Source organism: Cavia porcellus, unplaced genomic scaffold (assembly GCF_034190915.1).
Source record: "Cavia porcellus strain 051 isolate PalLab524CR breed Dunkin Hartley unplaced genomic scaffold, mCavPor4.1 scaffold_3, whole genome shotgun sequence".
NCBI classification, from domain to species: Eukaryota; Metazoa; Chordata; class Mammalia; order Rodentia; family Caviidae; genus Cavia; species Cavia porcellus.
This window is the reverse complement of record NW_026947486.1, coordinates 93,761,377-93,781,892: the sequence shown is the minus strand read 5'-3', so window position 1 is coordinate 93,781,892 and position 20,516 is coordinate 93,761,377. Positions and strand designations below refer to the sequence as shown.

The following is a 20,516-nucleotide window of genomic DNA, read 5'->3' as shown; positions in this document are numbered from 1 at the left end:
TCACTATTTGGAAGAAAATTGTATTCCTCCTCAAGGACTCATTTCAAATGATTCTTTCCCAGTGAAATCTCCATCATTCTTCATCTTCACCCTCCCACCCCAAACACAACCCAAACCCATTCCTGTAACTTTAATTATTACACTGCATTCCTGTAGCCCTTTATTCATAGTTATACTACAGTAATCATTACAATAATTTGTATTCCATTGTTTACATTTCTGTGCCTATCACAATATTGCAAGTCCTCCCAGAGCAGTAAACGTTTTTGTTGTTCTGTTTTGTTTTGTTTTTCATCTCTCTGTATCCTTAGTCTCTAGTCTCTAGTCTCTAGTTGGTATATAGTAAGACACAAAGTTTAGACTAGAGGAAAGTTATGAGAGAATAAACAAGCATATAAAAATCAAATTCTAGACAGAATTTGACATTCTATTGTTCTAACATTCTACGAATGTTAGAACAACATATGGAAAGAATAATTAATTCCAATCAGATGGCTTCACAGCCAAGGTGGCATGAGATAACCCTTGAAAAATGAATAGGATTTGACGGGTAGGAGATGAATGTTGGGGGAAGGGAAGGAGATGAAAAGGACATTTAAAGCAGAACTTCTGCAGAATTAGTAACTATTATTTTGTGTTATGGCAAAGCAACATCATTAATTATAAACATTCCTTATCTGTATGTGTAAACAAGCCTTAGGACGAACTCTATTGCTAACATTTTTAAAGACACTTGAATTAATATATATTTCGAAAACAATACTGTGTTGTCACAAGAGGATTCAGCCCCCACCTCCATGGACTTAGGATCCTGCGGATGATGGCCTCATTCCCACCCCTCCTTCCACCAACCTAGGGGCCAGCAGACTAAAGCCTCACTCCTCCCCCACCCTCCATGGACCTAGATGCTACCAGACAGTGCCTTGCTCCTGCCCCTCCAGGGACCTAGGGCTTGACTGATGTTGCCCCTCCTCCTCCCTACCTCCTCCCTACCTAGGAATTGACAGGATTGTTAGTCACCCTCCTGCCACCCAGACAACAAGTGACTCTTCTACCACCTGCAGAACCTTGGTGGGCTGGTGGGAGCCTCAGCAACCCTTCACCTACACAGAGGACCTTAGCAGGCTTGTGAGAATGTGGTGAGTTTCCCCATAAATAGAGGACCTCAGTAGGTAGTCAGGAGCAGCAGTGAACTCCTCCCCCAGCTGTAGGACCTTGGCAAGTCTGTCAAGAGCATGAGTGAGTACTTCCTCCATACAGAGAACACTAGGTGGGTTGAGGAAACTGCCGACAAGGCCTCCCTCAACCAAGAGGTAATCAAAAGGGCCTATGAGACACCCAGTGATGCAGTAGGGTCCCAGCTGAGGTGCACGCTATAGCCAGGTAGATCTGACAACCTGAAACAGCCTGAATCCATAGTAACAATAGAAGCTAAAGGTTGAATTACATCAATACTCTTGGGCTAGTCAGTCTAAGAAGAATATAGGACTCACCAACAGGCCCTACAGGAGGAATTTAGGTGACAGACCTCTCCCCTTTACTGTGTGACCCAGAAATTGGAAAAATATCAACCACACAAATAGGACAGTAAGGCACACATGATGGACAATTGAGACTAGTGGGGTTGAAAACACCAAAAAATGACAAAACAAAAAAGTAAAATGCAATCTCAAACATCCATTCCATCAAGAAAAAGTACAGGAGACATTGGAATAGAGGATTAGAAGTCATGCACCTGAAATTTCTGAAAAGATAGCAAGTGAAATAAAGAAACATCCATGAGGCTATAAAGAAAATCAGAACAGAAATAATCTCACACATAAAAAAGTGACAAACTTAATTAAGGAGTTGCTCAGCATAGCTAGAGAAGACATAGATAAAAAAGCACAGGAGCTTAGGAAGATGATGGAAACCTTGAATGAACAATACAGAAAAGAAGTAGAATGCATGAAACAAATTCAAAGAGATTTCTAGGAGATTAAAAAAAAGCTCTGGTGAAAGCTGGCAAAATGGTTTGAATGAAGCTGAGGACAGAATTTCAGATATTGAGGACAGGATCACAGCTAGTGATCATGAAAGGAAAGTTTTAAAATAACAAGACCAGCATACAATAATAATTCAACAGCTTCAAGATGATGCAATGACAATATAAGACTAATAGGCATCAATGAAGATGCATGAGTCAATGCAAATGACATCTGTAAACTATTCACAGAAATTGTAGCAGAAAATTTCCCAAACATGGGAAAAGAATCAGATATACAGATAACTGAGGCATATAGAATGCAAAAACAGTCATAACCAAAAATAAATCTACACGCGGACACATAATAATTAAGTTCCTAGAAACTCAGCATAAAAACAGAATCCTTAAAGCTGTTAGAGAAAGACACAACTCACCTATCAAGGAAAGACTACTAGAATCACAGCTGACTTCTTAGCACAGACCCTCAAGTCAAGTTGAGCTTGAAGTGTTTCACGTTGTTAAAGAAAGCAACTTTCAACCCAGATAGATGTACCTTGCAAAACTTTCTTTGAAATTTAATAGAAAAATAAGATACTTACGTGACAAAGAACAACTGAAGAAATTCATGTCCACCAAACCAACCCTGGAAAGAGTACTGAAAGACATACTGGAGAGAGATAAAATGACTACAATTTCCAGAACAACAACAGAAAGAAACCACCAAACAGAGGAAACAAGTAAACAAGGGGAGAAAACAGGAAACCAACAGCAGGAAAATAACAGGACAAAGTTGAGCCACTACATATCAATTATATCCATCTATGTAAATGGCCTCAATTCATCAATTAAAAAATAAGTTGACAGGATGGATCAAGAAATAGGATCCCACAATATGCTACACACAGGAAACACATCTGACTCAAAAAGGAATTCATAGACTAAAAGTCAAAGGATGGAAAACAATATTCCATGCAACAGGAACCCAGAAAAAAACAGGGATAGCTATTCTGTTTGCAGACAATGTAAACCTCAAAGCAAAAATGGTCAAAAGAGATAAAGAAGTTCACTACATACTTCTTAGGGGAATAATTCAAGAGGAAGAGCTAACAATCAAAAATATGTATGCACCAAATACAGGAGCACCCAAATATATAAGAGAAATAATAATAGACATGAAAAATCAAATATGCAATAATACAGTTATAGTAGGGGACCTTAATACCCCATTGTCACAAAGAGATAGATCAACTAGACAAAAAAGTTGGTAAAGAACTGAATCAAACCTGTGAATGAATAGACTTAGTTGATGTTTACATAGTGCTCCACCCAACCGCATCACAATACACTTCCTTCTCAGCTGCACATGGGACATTCTCTAGACCATATATTAGCCCATCAAACATTAAGTAAATGCAAAGGTATTGAAATTACCTCATGCATATTATCTGACTATAGTGCACTGAAACTGGAAATTAATGGCAAAAGAAACTACAAAACCTACTTTAAAATATGGAAGTCAAATAATAACCTCGTGAATAACCAGTGGATTACAGGTGAAATTAAAGAAGCAATTAAACAACACCTACAATTCAATGAAGATGCATATACAACGTACTGTAACCTGTGGGACACAATGAAAGCAATCCTAAGAGAGAAATATATAGCAATAAATTGCCACATCAGGAAAACAGAAGGAACACAAATAAACAACTTGTTTATATTTCAAGCTCCTAGAACACAAAAAGCAATTCAAACCCAAACTCATAAAAGAGAGGAAATTATAAAGATCAGAGCAGAAATTAATGTAATTGAGACTAAGGAAACAATACAAAAATTAATGAATTAAAGAGTGGTTCTTTGAGGGAATAAACAAAATTGATAAACCTCTAGCCAACCTTGTCAAGAAAAACAAAAACAAAAAAATCTCAAATAGATACAATAAGGAATGGAAAAGGGGAAATTACCACAGATCCCATGGAAATTCAGAAGATCATTGTTGTAGTCAGGGGTTGTGAGGAGAAGTTAGAATCAGGACACAAAATTTTTAATAATATTTTATGCTGGTCACCCAAAATTAACACAAGAAAGTGCAGAAAATCTGTCCACAACACTAAAGACATAGAACATTCGGGCAAGGGCCTGAATCCCACAAGAGAGTCCAGATGAAGACCTAGAGCCCATGACAGAGCCTCCCCAAAGTCCAACTGGAGGTCTAAGCCCATGAGGAGAACTCACACTGGTCTCTTACAGATCTGCGCTGGGAAGACCCAAAGGTCAGCAGTGAAAGCTAGAAAGTCTATACTAGCAGGATGAAGGAGCTGTGCTCGTAGATTGAGGGTTCTACACTGGACCTGAGAAGTCATGCTCAAAACAAAGACGAATGCTGTCCTGAAAAACACCACAGCCATCCACGGTGACATGGAGGTCCCAAGCTCCTCTGATGATAAGAACAGTCAAGTACATGCCAGAAAGCTAGCATGACGAATTTGTCTTGGAGATTAAATGGTACCCGTCTTCGCCTCCAGAGCCAGGAAGTGATGCTCAATGTGAGGAGTACAGCTCCCCCGAAGTGAGCCACAGCCACTCTCACCAACAAGGTCTCAAGCTTTTCTGATGACAATGATTGAACTCACACTGGGGAAGCTAGTCATGCCAAACAACTCCAGAAGAACCAACAGCTCAAGCAGCAACACTTAGAAAAACCCACAACACCTCACTCATCTTCTCTATGTCTCTATTTATGCTGGAAACTTTCTTCAGGTGAGCCATCTACGCTCAGCACCATGCTGATTTAATTCAGCTGGTGTTAAGTTTACCCTCAGTTTTTAATCCATAACAATTACTAACAATCACAAATATCTGCTTTGAAAATCTTTACTCACATAAGGTGGAAAACACAAAGGAAGTGAACAGATTTCTAGAAACTTATGAATTACCAAAGCTAACTCAAGAATATACAACAATTTTGATAACCCAATATCGGCTACTGAAATTGAAAATGTGATTAAAAACTTAACAACAAAGAAAAGCCCAGCTCCTGATGGATTTACAACTGAATTCTATAAGAAATTTAGAGACGAATTAAAACCAATAGTACTCAAACTTTTCAATGAAATTGAAAGAGAAGCAATTGTTCCTATCTCTTTCCTGGAAGCAAGTATTACTGTAATACCAAAATGAGAGAAGGACCCAACCAAAAAGAACTATATAGGCCAATCTCACTAATGAACATTGATGCACAAATTATCAATAAAATACTGGCAAATAGGCTACAGCAAATCATTAAAAAGATACATCATGATCAAGTGGGATTTATCCAAGGAATGCAGGGATGGTTCAACATAAGCAAATCAATCAGTGTAATACATCACATCAACAGAGCCAAAGAGAAAAATCATGTGATTATCTCAATAGATTCAGAAAAGGCTTTTGATAAATTTCAATACTTGTTCATGATAAAAACCCTACAGGAAACTGGAAAAGGTGGTATCTACCTCAATCTGATAAAAGCCATCTATGACAAACCAACTGATATTATACTAAATGGACAAAAACTGAAACCTTTCACTCTAAAATCAGAAACAAGATAAGGATGTCCACTATCACCGCTCCTATTCAATAAAGTTCTGGAATCATTAGCCAGAGCAATTATACAAGAGAGAGAAATAAAAAGTATAAGGATAGAAAAGAAAGAAGTTAAATTATCACTCTTTGCACATGGCATGATACTCTACATCGAAGATGCCAAAAACTCTATCAAAAGACTACTAGAGTTAATAAGCAAATTCAGCAGTATAGCTGGATACAAAGGCAATACTCAAAGATCAATAGCATTCCTGTACACAAACAGCAAATTCACTGACGGAGAAATTATGGAAAGGACACCTTTCACAATAGTATCCAAAACAATGAAATACTTAGGAATCAAGCTAGCAAGTAAGAGGAGATTGAAGAGGATATCAGAAATTGGAAAGATATCACTTGCTGTTGTTTAGGAAGAACCAACAATGTGAAAATGGCCATACTCCCAAAACTGTTATATAGATTTAATGCAATACCAATCAAAATACCATTGACATATGTTACAAATTTAGAGAAAACATTCTAAAATTCATTTGGAAACAAAAGAAACCTAGAATAGCAAAGGCAATTCTGGGCAACTAAAGCTAAGCAGGAGGCATCTCAATCCCTGACTTGAAATTATACTACAAAGCAACAGTGGTAAAATCAGCATGGTACTGGCAAAGAAATAGGCTTGAGGATCAGTGGAACATATTAGAAGATGCAAACACAACTACAAAGACATTCAACCACCTTATATTTCACAAAGAGGCTAAACATGTTCACTGGAATAAAGATGGTCTCTTTAATAGATGGTGCTGGAAAAATTGGCTTTACAACATGCCAAAGACTGAAAGTAGACCCATATCTATCACCATGCACTAAAGTCAAAATGAATCAAAGGTCTAAATATTAAAACAGATACGCTAAATCTTCTGGAAGAAAAGTTAGGTAGAAATCTTGAAGACATAGGGGTAGGCAAAGAGTTTATGAACAAAATGCAAACCACATGGGAAGTACTTCAAAGTATCAACAACTGGGATCTCATCTTATTAAAAAGTATTTGCACTTGAAATCACCAACAAAGTAAAAAGAAAAGCCATAGAATGGGACAGAATTTTAGCCAGTAGTGCCTCAGACAAAGGATTTATATTCAGATCATATAAAGAATTGCAAAACATCAAGCTACCCAAATTCAAATATGCATTCCAAAAATGGGCATCCAAGATGAATACACATTTCTCAGAGGAAGATAAATAAATACATGAATAGATGTTCAGTATTACTGGTCATTTGACAAATGCAAATTAAAACAGCATTGAGATTCCATCTCACTCCAGAAAGAATGGCTTCCATCAAGAAATCAACTGATAACAAATGTTGGCAGGGATTTGAGGAAAAATAAAATCTTCTGCACTGTTAATGGGAGGAGACTGGTGCTGCCACTGTGGAAATCAGTATGGAGATTCCTCAAAAAACTAGGATTGGAAATCTCATTTAATCCAACTATTCCTTTCCTGGGTATTTTCCCAGAAGAATTGAAAACATCATGTCACAGTGATATATGTGCACCAATATTTATAGCAGCACAATTTGTAATAGCAAAATCTTTGAAACAACCAAAATGCCTTTGAACCGCAGAATCAATGAAAAAGATGTGGTGTTTTATGAAATGGAATATTATTCAGCTATAAAAAGTGATCTTGAAGCTTTTATAGGAAAATGGAGGCAACTTGAGACTATAGTCATAAGGGAAATAAATCAGACTCACATTTGTAAATTTGTCTCCAATGTAAAAAATAAATAATAATAAAGAACTGAAAGAGTAATGAGATCCAAAATGTACAATAGAAATTATAATAATGAAAGGGAAAAAAGTGTTTAAAAGTACAGAACCACTGGGATAGGGGAATATAAAAAAGGAAGAAAGGAGAAGTTTATATGTATGTTGATAAACATAAATTTATGTATGTATATGTACATTAGATATATAACTCTACTACTAATCTCTTAGTCCATCAAAAAGAACAATTTGTGCTGTTATTGTTTGATTGATCATATTTGTATATAGATTTTGTAACCTGAGTAACAAGTTCTGAGATAACAATGTGCAGTATATTAACTAGTATTAATTCCCTACTTTTTTCCTTTTTTTTTAAATTCTGTATCATTTCAATCCTTCTTTTCTGTTTTGCTTGTTAAAATAAAGTAAAAAACATGAGCCTTCAAATTATTCTCCCCAACTCAGCCCAAATTAGTCAAAGTTTGGCTAGGTTAATACATTGTAAATTCTCATTATTTGAACTCAGAATCCTGTGTTGAAAAGAATTACTACTTTTGTTATATTTCCTGGGGCTGTAGAACCAATGAGTAGCCAATCTGCTGCCAAAACCAAATTATTTTGGCATTGCCCAATCTCCACCCTTCTAGGTCTGCCTTTTTCCTCTAGGAGTCATTCTCTAGCCACCATGAAAACAGGGTGCAAACTTGATAATAGTAGAAGGTGCTTTCCAGTTATAACCTTACCTACACCTTTGTCTTCCGTCTCTGGGGATTAGAAGTTCTGGTGAACGTCGTTACTACAACGTGAATACTTGAGTCAAAGAATATTTGATGCCCTGTACCTGTTTTCTTGATAATATTTACAGGGAAGCTATTTCTAACCTTAAGATGTACCTTCATGAGAGAGCACAGAAAACTGAGAAATCACCAGCCCTGAAATGTGGCTTTTGACTGACATAATGAATGCTTAGGACCATCAATCAGCCTGTGTGTAGGAAGAATGTATGTGTGTGTGTGCACGCGTGCGTGTGTGTGCGTGTCGCATGTGTGTGTGTGTGGGGGGATGCATGCCTTATTGAGGAGATAGCAAAGGGTGCAGAGAAGAATAACAAAAACTGCTATTTCAGAAATTAGGTCTTTGGGTATTTGCATTTGTTTGTTCTGACCAGTGACCAAAAAAACACATGTATAAATAAATTGGCCAAGGATCATCCCTGATGTTACCAAGCTAAAAAAGACATGATGGACATTAGCAAGTTACTATTAGAACAAAGCTGCCTTGTGGGGTGTAATTGATAGAAATACATAGTGGAGAGTAGGAAAAAAGTCAAGGAGTGGTTTGATTTTACCCCTTTGGCTATCTGTAGATAGAGGAAAATTTTCAAAATTTAATTTTTTTATGTTCATATGACTTCTGGCTATATCTCTTCTACTTGTGAGGTAGATACATGCACTTACATATATAACCCATTTCAATGCCTTTGCTTATGTCGTCTCTGTTTCTGCGATGTCTTACCCCCTCTTCTTTATGTAATAACTATCCACTCAAGACATTTTCTATAGAAATCTGAACCATTCTTCCAAATCCCATCCTTCCCTGTGAAGTATTTTGTATCTTCTCAGGCCACAGTAGCACTTTTATTCCTTCAATTTCATTAATCTACTCTATACCATTTGAAGATTTCATTGTTTTCTAATTACTTAATTGGAGATAGTAAAGCCAACAGTGGCAAAAAATACTCCTCTTGTATGATTTTGGAGAATACATGCAATCCTTCAAAACTTCTCACTTATTAAATGAAATATTCCCTGTCACATATGATTGTCCTGCAAGTTAAAGAAGAATGCATTTGAGGTGCATTATTGGCATATGGTAAGTGTTCAGTAGTTGGTGGTAGTGGTAGGTAAAGATGGCAATACTAGTGCTAATAATAATTATCATCACCATCATCCTTGATTTCTTCAATTCATTTGTACAATGTTTGAGGCAAGGGCCATGTCTCCTGTCTGCTTTTATATTGGTATTTCCCTAACCCCCTCCCCAAATACTCAGTTGCCTAGTTTGATGTCTGCTGATGGTTTGTTCAGCTCTTTTCAGTAGTACTGCCTCAAAGATATGAAATTTCATCCGGACTGTAATTTTCATATTTTATTGCCAACTACAGAATCCCTAAGCTTTTTTTTCTTGGTTTGCATGCATGAGTAGTTTGGGTGGAAGCTGCTGAAGTAATCATATGCTAGTAGACTGAGAAGAATGGGAAACTTCTTAATCATCCAAAACTCCGGTGTTGTGTATGCTTGGGGAAAAAAAAAAGTGTGGGGAGGGATGAGAGAAGGAAACACTTACACTAAAATGCCATCTGGTAAATTGCTTTTAAATTTCATGATTTCCTGTCAGTTTAATCTGTGTTGTTTTAATCCTTATAAGAAAGCTGGCTTGTGGCCTTAACCACTACTTGTCCATCAGATCATTTCTGTAAAAACTTTGCCAGAGTTTAAACTGATAAGTAAAACAGATACTAGAACCTTAAAATGACAAATTATTTGGCCTGTCATTTCTTTTCAGCTGATAATAATAGACCTCTGAATGTAGAGTCTACTGCAATGACACTACCTATGTCTGATCCAACTGCATGGGCCACAGCAATGAATAATCTTGGAATGGCACCACTGGGAATTGCTGGACAACCAATTTTACCTGGTATGTTATTTTTAATCACCTTGCAAGTGCTTCTTTTTATCGACCATGTGGTAATAAATATAACAGTATGATACAACTTGTTTTGAAGTTTACATCTACCAGATTCTGCCTAGAGTGTGCATTTTTGTAATACGAGTTTTATAGGCTGGGTGACCAGTAGTTACCAGTATACCCCTGATTGCACTTTGGGCAAGATGGCAGTGTATCTGATGCAGGATAGGGTCACTGAACATTTAAACATCCCACGAACTAAAAGGCAACAGAATTTTGGCAAGCAATTACAAAGCCTGTATAATTTTATTGCTTTCTTAGAGGAAGCAAATAAACACAGATATGGAAAGAGAATTAACTTAGACATCCTCAAAGTCTTAAAGGGAAGACTAAAGGGAAAAAATTCCTAAAGGGAAAAAAAGAGGTGGCAGGAACAGCAGCTGACTATTTTAACATTGAATAACTTTGTTTATAACTATATTCATAAACAGAATAATCCATAAGAGAATGGGCATGGTTGACTAACTTTATCTCCATTAAAGATAAAATCAGAAGAAAAAAACAGCTGAAGAATTTAGTTTACATACACGCCAGCTTCCTCGATAGTCAGAGCTAATTAACCATTGCAGTGGTTTTGTGAAGATATTAGACAATTGCCATCTCAAGGAACGTGCAATGGCTTTTTCAACAGCCTGAACATTATTAATCTCCCCAGATTCATTTAAGTGTGAGCCTACTTAAAAGCACAAGACCAGGAGAATTTGCAATCCTCTTACGCAAAGTATGCTTTGTGTAATCTAGGAATTATTTAGAATTCCAGAATGTCAGGCCCCAGTTTATACCTAGTGAACTGGAAACCACATTTTCACAAAATCCCCAGGTGGTTCATAGGCATATTCATGTTGATAAATCATGAGATCACTTTGTTGGGCCCCTTGTTTACAAAATATTCCCTCTCCTCAAATAATTTTCATAATTCTATCCCAGATTTTGAATCATTATAGTTTATAATGGGTGAGGTAGGTTAAGCAACAACAATCCTAATAATAAACTAAGACATATTATTACATTGAGCACTAAGAAATAAGCATAAAAGCAAACATGAAGAAAAAAAGGGTATGTGAGTGAAGAATGAGAAATGAGGCCATATGTGGCAGAGGCAAAGAACTGTTAGGCCAAAATATAATTCATATCATGGGCTGTATTGAGTGATACTGTATCCTTCTCTATTAGACTAACAGTGATTGAAAAGAATGACCAGGTATTCCTCAAAGGCTGGAATGATTGGACCATGAATCTCGTTCGGTTTTAAGTGGTTAGTGGGATGAGTGAGGAATCAGTGTATGTTAGTGCAGAGTGGCTAAGATTTCACACTATGTGTTCTATCTGTCTTCCAATCCTACTGCTTTCATTAATTTCCCTGTGCATAAAATTAAAATATCTCCTGGAGTTACAAGAATTAAATCATGCTTAGTATAATGCCTGGCACACAGTAAGTGCTTTAAAATATTTAAAGTTGTTAATAATTGTCTCGTAGAAGCTTCTAAAGCAAGTAATGTGGTTTTGTTTACTTTCTATTATTTAATTATAATAAAATTTAAACTGAAATACTAACATTGTTTTATAGCTCCATATGGCACAATTGTGATTCACAATTGCTTATAGTTGAAGGTTACTAAACAATCTGATTTGGTCAGTGGCAGTTTATGGCAGTCTGAACCACATTGGTAAATATCCCGGAAAAATCTTGAGGCCACATCTACTCTGAATTCAAGGAGACAAAATGTTAACTAGTGTCAGATTATTTGTTAATTATCACATCTAAGCACAAATCTATGCTCACAAATTAATTTTCAGTACTTATTTATTCAACTATAATATAAAGCAGAAAGAGCCTAGCACTGAAAGCAAAGATTCCACCAAGCAGTCATCACAGGCTTAAAGTCAGAGCTAGGGTCAATAATATGGCTAGCAAATTGGGGTAGGTATTCTGAACAATCTGCTCAGAGGATTCCCTCTGCAGAAAAAGCACCTTGTTTACTGCTTAACAGCAGACCTGGTAGTCACACTATTTTGATTTGAATCCATGCCTATTGCTTGTTAGCTATTTGATCTTAAGCAAATTATTTGACCTCTCAGTGTCTCAGTTTACTCATCTATAAAATGGGGATAATGGCTACCTCATAAAGTTGCTGTGAAAATTAAATATTAGACTTAGCACAGTGTTTGACATATTATAATCACTTAAATGTTCACCGTCAGTTATTGAGTACTTTAAATTCATTGAGGTAGGGGGAGTGCTAACATTCTTCTTTCAAATGACTGCTAAGTTCACACTTAAATTGAAAGTAGCTGAATTCTGTGTGGCAACTATTATCTCTAATGAATGTTACCCAAATCCATCTCCAACCAGAAATTTGAAATATCCAGAGTGGTTTTAATTTCTGCCTCCAGTCTCCTGTCCCTACATTTTGTTTTCTTACTGTAAAGAAATCAAAGATTGACTTCTCAGTATCTGCTTCCACCTTGTGATTCAGTGATCTTGATTACCTCTATTCTCCAAGGAAAGTTGCTTGACTTTCTGAAAACCTGGAAATTCTAGTATTTAGACCAGTATTTCCCTTGTCTTAAAGTGCATGGGCAATACCATCAGGCTATGACATCCATTGTAAAACTATGTGTTCAGTCACTTTCATATCCTGATTTTTCTCCTGTATATAAGGTTATTTATCACTGGGAATACAGTATTGGTTCTGGACTCAGACTGGTTAGGTTCAAATACCTGTATTCACTGTGTGACATTTGGGAAGTCACCTAATCCCTCTCTTTCTAGAGCTAATAATAGCACCTATGAGAATACATGTAAAATTTTACACACATGGCTTTCACTAATCCCTCAGCTAACTCAGATATGATTGTTATTATAGTTTCAAGTTCATATATAATTTATTTCTCACAAAAATTGAATTATGGTTCATTTGTACCCTTAATAACAGTGAAGGATAATGAATATGGGAGTAAAATTCTTCCCTGGTGTAACACTGGACAGCAGCAGGTGAAGAGAACAGTATGCATCTGACAATGCTCATGATTGCTTTGTACATCTGGTGGTGAGTCCCACCAGAGCGAAAGGTTGGCACCACACTGCACTGCTGCCTGCCCTTCTACTTGTCAAAGTCTTGGGAATGGGCTGCCTCAAGCCATAAGATGCCTTAAAATGAAAACAGATGTATCAAATAACTGTCATGGAATCCTTCTTTAGAGTCACCTGTTGATGGCTCAGTAATTCACCTACTTTTCTGCCCCTTCCAGGTGATTTGCTGGTGAGCCAGTAAAAGGTTCTTTGTCCTGTTTCATCTGGCCTGTTTGACAATAGAAGAGGCTTTGGTGTTGATGAAAAAAAAATGATACATAAGTTTTCCTGACTTCCCTAGAGAGCTCAAATCTGTACCGTCATGGATGCTGAATCTCTTGAACACATACTTGTCAGGAAAGCAATGCCTGGTGTAATTATTATACTTGTTGAGTAGAGAGCAGAGACAGGCCATCTCTAGGGGTTGGTGCAGAGCTGCATTTCATCTAACATGATGTTTTTTGGAGTTGCTCTTCCACAAAGTTAATCAATAGTGATGGCAGATCAGGAAATGCCTCTCTTGCAACTATCTTTTCTGCTACAATATTTGCTTTGCCAAACTGCTCAAATAAGGCTAATGTTAGTTTTTTTATGAATAGAAGCACACAAAATATTAAGACCTCCAATTAAAGAGTACTGTTCTGCCCCAGTCATCCTAGATGAAATCAAGAACTAACCCACTAAAGGATACTTGTCAAATTACTGCTTGCTGCTTCCTTTATTTGTCCCTCAACTTAAAAAAATCATCCACAGCTAAATGTGGAGTACATAAAGTCTCAAAAAGGAAGGTCGTTCAGGATGTTGTGTCCATTCTAATGATTCCACTCTAATGAGACATGGTGGAAAATGTGGACTCAGAACTTCATTCTCAGAGCAGGCAGGCCCCTGCCCATCTATGAGCATCGGCATTCTTAAGGAGACAGCTCTCACTGAATTCACAAGGCCAAAGCTTATGAGAACAGCAAGAAAGAATGAGGTTATGTGTCTCTTGACAGGCCAGTTTTTCTGCAAGCTCTACAAGGAGACCTGGACTTGGGACCTTATTATTCCTAACATCGTCCCAAAACACAAGTTCTTTACAGTGACAAATAAGGTGAGATCCTGAGAAGAAATACTGTTCATCATCATGGTGAACACTTTACCAAGATCCAACAATGTATAAAATATTATATCAAGCAGAATTAATGTTTCACCAAAGTAAGTTACTCTCAAGACTCCCCTTAGCAAGCTGCACCAGACATATCAGCTAACTTCCAAGATGCCATCCATGTCCCCATACTTACACAAGATTAATGGGGCTATGAGTTATAGGTGGTGGTTGGCATGGTAAATATCAGGTATTGAGGCATCTGTAAGTGCTTGGCCTAGTCATGTCTCCCAAGGGCTACTATGCAAAAATGAATGGTAAATGAATATTGCCATAGTGTATATAACGAAATGCTGTGGAGCTAGTTTTATGTGGAAATATTTCAAACTACTTAAAGCCTTCATAAAAGTACAAGAAGCTTGCTGGTGCACAACTGAAATCCCAATACTCAGGAGGTTGAAGCAGAAGGATCATAGTAATTTTGAGGTGAGCCTGGGCTACATAGTGAGTTCAAGACCAGCCTGAACTACATGGCCAAGACTCTGTCGAAAGGAAGGAAGGAAGGAAGAATTAGAAGAGAGGAGGGGAGGGAAGGAAAGGAAAGGAAAGGAAAGCAAAGGAAAGGAAAGGAAAAAAGAAAAGAAAGACAATGGGTAGAAGACATCTGTGAAAATGATTGCACAGCCTTGACTAGCTGAAATAAATAAATGCATGGTGATAGGGATCATCATTTTAAAGAATTCCTGTAGAAACTGTTAGGAAGGATCTGAAGGAGAACATCTGTTTATTCATTCATTCATACAAAAATATTTACTAAGGCCTGCCATAGAAAGTGGCTACCAAAAAGACAAAGATCCCTGCCCTTGTACTGACTCCTCTACTCTACAATGTAGCAAGTGTCAGAATGTGAATTTGCACAAAAGCACTATTTTAGAGAAGGGGAGAAAGTTAGGTAAATAATGATGGTCGAAGATTCACAGAAGAGGGAACATTGGAACTCAGTGTCCATGAATATATAGGAGTGGGATGCACAAAGTGGACTAAGAACAGTCTAGGAAGAGAAAACAGTACCTCTCTGACTGGAAGGTATACAGGAAGAGATATTATGGAGACACTGATTCACTCTAAGTAGAACTATATCACTGTTGCACAAAGATCTTAAAGCTACTTATAATAAATACTACAGTATAAGAAAAAGAGGCTATAAATAAATCAGCATCTAGGAAAATATAAAAGAGAAAATAAAGCAAAGACCACATTAGGGAAGTTATTTAAAATTCTGATGTATAGGTTGTAGGATCCCACTCAGTTTTTCAGTTGAGCTACACTTGTGATCAGGCAGCCAAAACTAAAAAAGGGAAACCCGATCAGTTACATAATTTTTATTTCCCATGTTAAAAAAAATATACTAGACCTTTCTATGACCCCTTGATAATTCCAGGGATGTCTGATATTCTTGTTGTGGAAGAAATTTTTTACAAGAATTTTCATAAGGAAGGGTTCAGGATAAATGAAATACTTGAACTATCTTAAAAGCATAATCAGTAGTGTATACTCAGGACTAGTTAATAATATGTTGTTTAGTCGGCTACAAAATGTTAAAAAAAATCCAAAATATAGATTTCATGGTTTATGTCTGTGGCCCCCAGGCCTCATGAGTTTGCATTGTGCATTTGTGATGGTTCATTGTCTAGTGCTTGGATTGATGGTGTCAGTGCTACACCCACATAGGGGTGGAACCAGGATGTGATGTAATGGCAGGCAGAAGGTGTGTCTTGCTCTTTGCTGGTTCCTGCTTGCTGTTTGCAGCCACCATGAACTGGGGCCCAGCCATGCCTGCCTGCCTTGGAGCCAACTGAGTGTGGACTGAAACCTCCAAAAACTGTAAGAAATAAACCTTTCCTTTACCAACTTTGGGCTTCAGGTATTTTGTCTCAGTGATGAGTAAAAATTAATTAAGACAATAGGGATTTGGCATGAAGCTAAATTTGCTTGATTGAAAGGCTTGCGCATTATTCTGCCCATTATTCTATAGACTTCCTATATTTTTGGTTTTACAATTTTCTGCCTTTTATGAATCACATGAATGGTACATTGGTTATTTTCTCTGGGTGTTGTTTTGTTATATATTGCTTTTTTGAGACAGGGTTTCACTATGCAGTTCAGGCTGGCCTTGAACTCACTCTGTAGCCCAGGCTGGCCTTGAACTCACAGTGATCCTCCTTCCTCAGCCTTCCAAATACTGAGATTACAGGCATGCACCACCACACCCAGAATTCTCCATTATTTTTGTCACATGTGTTTACTTGGCAAATTAAGAGATTGGTATATGTATATACATAGTTCTACTCATCTCTTAAATCCACACATCTAGGAAGCATGAATAATATGAGAAATATCTTCATTAATTCCCTTCCAAAAATGTCCATAGCATCCCTCTAAGAGTGCTGAGCACTTGATGTGGATCCTGTATAGGTATGTAGAAAGGAGTAAGAGGAAAATAGCTTACAAGGATAGATTATTTGCAGAACTTTGAACTCTAGGAATGAAGCTCAATAAGTGGAGATTTGGGATCTAAGTTGAGATATACTGGGGAGAGACTGTGCATTGAAATCATGCCACATAACCAATTCAATTCCAGTTTCCTAGCTTGCTTGACATCATACGTGAGCCAGACCATGCCTCATCTTTCCAAAAGAATTGAAATAAGTATTTCACAAATGCATCTGGAAATTTGAGAGTCATTGTACAAACATGTGGAAACATGTGCTTCCAAGAAGACAAGTAATAAATCCAAGGTTATCTTACAGCTTAGTCAAACTATCCTTAGAAATCTGAGTTCTCTGTTCAGATTGGCTCTCTTTTAAGGGGTCTACATAGAGAGGATGCCCTCAGGACCGTAATGGGTTAAATTTTAACATACTCATACAAAATTGTTTATTTCCAGTGAATTTTGTAGAAATTCTAAAGGAATAACAATAATGTCCCAGAAATGTGTAGCTGGATTGGAATCATATTTCCTATAAAACAGCTTAATTGTGCATATATAGTTAGAACATTTCTTATATATTTAGAACATTTCTTAGTAATTTGTGCTTGAATTTTAGTGGTTTTACACTTAGTACCAACTAATTTCTGAGATTCAAAGGGTCCTAGAACACCTAAAATATTAGAAGTGCCTTTATGGATCTAGGGAAACTTTGATGAGAAGAAATCATTAAATAGCGACCCAGCCTTTTTGAAGATATGAAGGGACCAGCTGGAACCAGGGTTCAGTTCTGAAAATGCAAGCAGGATAGTAAATGTGATGTCCTCCCTTTGTTTTATAGCCCAAAGTTGAGACAATAGATTTTTAAAAGGTCCCTAAGCTACCTTATACTGTATTAAATATATGTATTAAATATCTCAATAAGAGATTCTAGGGCCAGGAATAATTAAAGGCCCACTACAGAGATGAGCAAGTAAATACTAAAGTTAATCTAACCAAGAGCACCTTTTGCCTTTCTTTGAACCCATGGACACTGCAAAGAGTAGTGTAGACTAATGGTTAGGTTACATGATTATTAAGAGCTACGTACTGTGTGGCATTATTGTGTTATCCCTATGAGCTTCATTTTCCTCATCTGTAACACTGAAATAATAACACTGCCTCTCCCTTAAGAAAAGTATCTACTCCTTAGGTTGTGAAGATTAAACTAGGTGATGTATATCAAACCTGAGAATTCATAAGTAATGGATAAGTAGCTATTATTATGGGTACCTTCTTTCTCTCCACTGCCATGAAAATGGAAGTTGCATTTTTAGGACAATAACTAGTATGATACGGCCTGCCAGAAAACATCAAGGATTGGACCATAAACTGGACACATGTAATATCTTTGTTAGACATGAAAAGATGGGAAACCTCTAAAGTTTCTAGGGTTTTGTAGACAACCATAGTCTTAGTATATCTAAGACTGGCGCTGTCCTGATGAGCCCTCTCACACAGCAACATACAGTGACAGTAAGTTGCTCAACACTCTAGTTCTAGGGCACTACAGGATCACAAAGTGCCTTTTCAGTAATCTGAGAAAAATCACTATCAATCTAGGTTGAGGCCTTAGTTCTCTATTTTTGTCCTTTAAAAATAACCCTATTGCTAGGCCTGTGAACTGTTTTCTGTGCCTGGGGCCCAGGATCGGGCTTCTCGTGGGTCCAGTAAGTCCAGCGGAGGCGTGGAACTCTCTTCTTCGCCTGGGGGCCAGGCTCCAGCACCCTGTTGGTCCAGTAAGACCAGTGGAGGCAGGGAACCCTGCCCTAGGCCAGTGAACTGTTTTCTTCGCCTGGGGCCCAGGATCCGGCTTCCTGTCGAAATCAGTGAGTAAGGAGGGGGCAAGAAATTCTGTCCCAGCCTGGCTGACCTCTATACCTCACTTGGAACAAAACTTGAAGCTCAAAAATATAGGAAAATGACAAAACGAAAGACCAAAATGCAGTCTCAAATATCCAGCACATCCCAAGAAAGCCTAGGAGCCATGTGCATAGAAGAAAATATATGCCACATACCTGAAATACCTGAAATAATAGTAACTGAAATAAAGAAGCAACTATGGGAAGCCTTAAAGGAAATCAAACTAGAAATAATCTCTCACATAAAAGAAGAAATGATAAAAGAAATGAAGGAGATGCTGAACATATCTAAAGAAGACACAGTTAAAAATTTGAGGAGATAAAAAGATAGAATCCCTGGATGAACAATATAAGAAACAAACAGAATATATAAAACAGATGCAAAGAGATATGCAGTAAATCAAAAACTCCATCGAAAGTTGTGAAAACCACATCAATGAATGTGAAGATAGAATTTCAGACCTTGAAGACAAAATTGCAGCCAGTGAATACGAAAGGAAAGATCTTTTAAAAATAACAAGAAGTCAGGAAATAACAATTCAACACCTGCAAGATGACACAAAGAGGAAAAACATAAGGTTAATAGGGATAAATGAAAAAGAAGGGAACAACATAAAGGATGTCAAGAGGATATTTAGAGACTTAATAGCTGAAACTTTCCCAAACATGAGATTGGAAACTGGTATCAAGATCAGTGAAGCATATTGAACTCCAAATAGCCATAACCAAAATAAAACTACACCCAGACATATAGTAATGGCCATCCCAGAAATCCAACAAAAGAACAGAATATTAAAAGCTGTAAGAGAGAAAAGACAGATTACCTATAAAGAAAACCTATCAGAATCACAGCAGACTTCTCAGCATAAACAATACAGTCAAGAAGAGCATGGAACAAAGTATTTCAGATCCTAAAGGAAAATGATTTCCAACCTAGGCTAATGTAACCTGCAGAACTATCCTCCAAAATGGATGGAGAAATAAGATACTTCCATGACAAAGAACAGCTGAAAAACTACATGATCACCAAGCCAACCCTGCAAAGAATACTGAAAGACAGCCTAGATGCATCTAGGAAAAAACCACTAAACAAAGCAGACAATTAAACAAAACTGAAAGACAAAGATGCAACAGCAGAAAGATAACATGTCAACAATAAACCAATATATAACAGTTATAACCATTAATGTAAATGGTCTCAATGCACCAATTAAAAGAAACAGACTGGCAGAATGGATCAAGAAATAATATCCAACCATATGTTGCCTACAAGAAACCCATCTAACCCAAAAGGATGCCCACAGACTGAAAGTCAAAGGATGGAAAACAATACTTCATGCAACAGGAACCAAAAAAAAGCAGGGTGGCTATTCTGTTTGTAGACAACATGAACTTCAAGCCAATAATGATCAGAAGGGATAAAGAAGGTCACTACATACTGGTCAGGGGAAAACTCCAAGAGGAAGAGATAACTATCTTAAATATATATGCACAAAATTCCAGAGCACACAATTATATAAAACAACTATTAACGGAAATGAAAAACCAAGTTAGCAGTGACACAATTCTAACAGGAGATCTTAACACACCATTGACACCAATGGACAGATCAACCAGACAGAAAATCAGCAAAGAAATAAAAGAACTTAATTGCACCTGTGAACAAATGGACTTAATAGACATATACAGAGTATTCCACCCAACAACAACAGAATACACATTCTTCTCAGCAGTACATGGGTCATTTTCTAAAATAGACCATATATTAATTCACAAAACATATCTAAATAAGTGCAAAAGGGTTGAAATCATCCCTTGCATGCTATCGGACCATAGCACTATGAAATTAGAAATTAATGATAAAAGATACTACAAAATTCCCACAAACACATGGAAACTGAATAAC

General features: G+C 37.1%; 1 protein-coding gene across 5 annotated transcripts in view; it reads left to right on the top strand.

The window, feature by feature from the left end:
- Enox2 (ecto-NOX disulfide-thiol exchanger 2) overlaps positions 1-20,516 on the top strand; it is a 290,611-nt gene that overhangs the window by 198,577 nt on the left and 71,518 nt on the right. For all 5 annotated transcript variants that reach the window (XM_063246421.1, XM_063246423.1, XM_063246424.1 and 2 more), the window contains one exon: positions 9,876-10,010. In XM_063246421.1, the coding sequence (XP_063102491.1) occupies positions 9,914-10,010 (97 nt within the window). In that variant the 5' untranslated portion in view covers positions 9,876-9,913. The remainder of the gene's footprint in view (positions 1-9,875; positions 10,011-20,516) is intronic.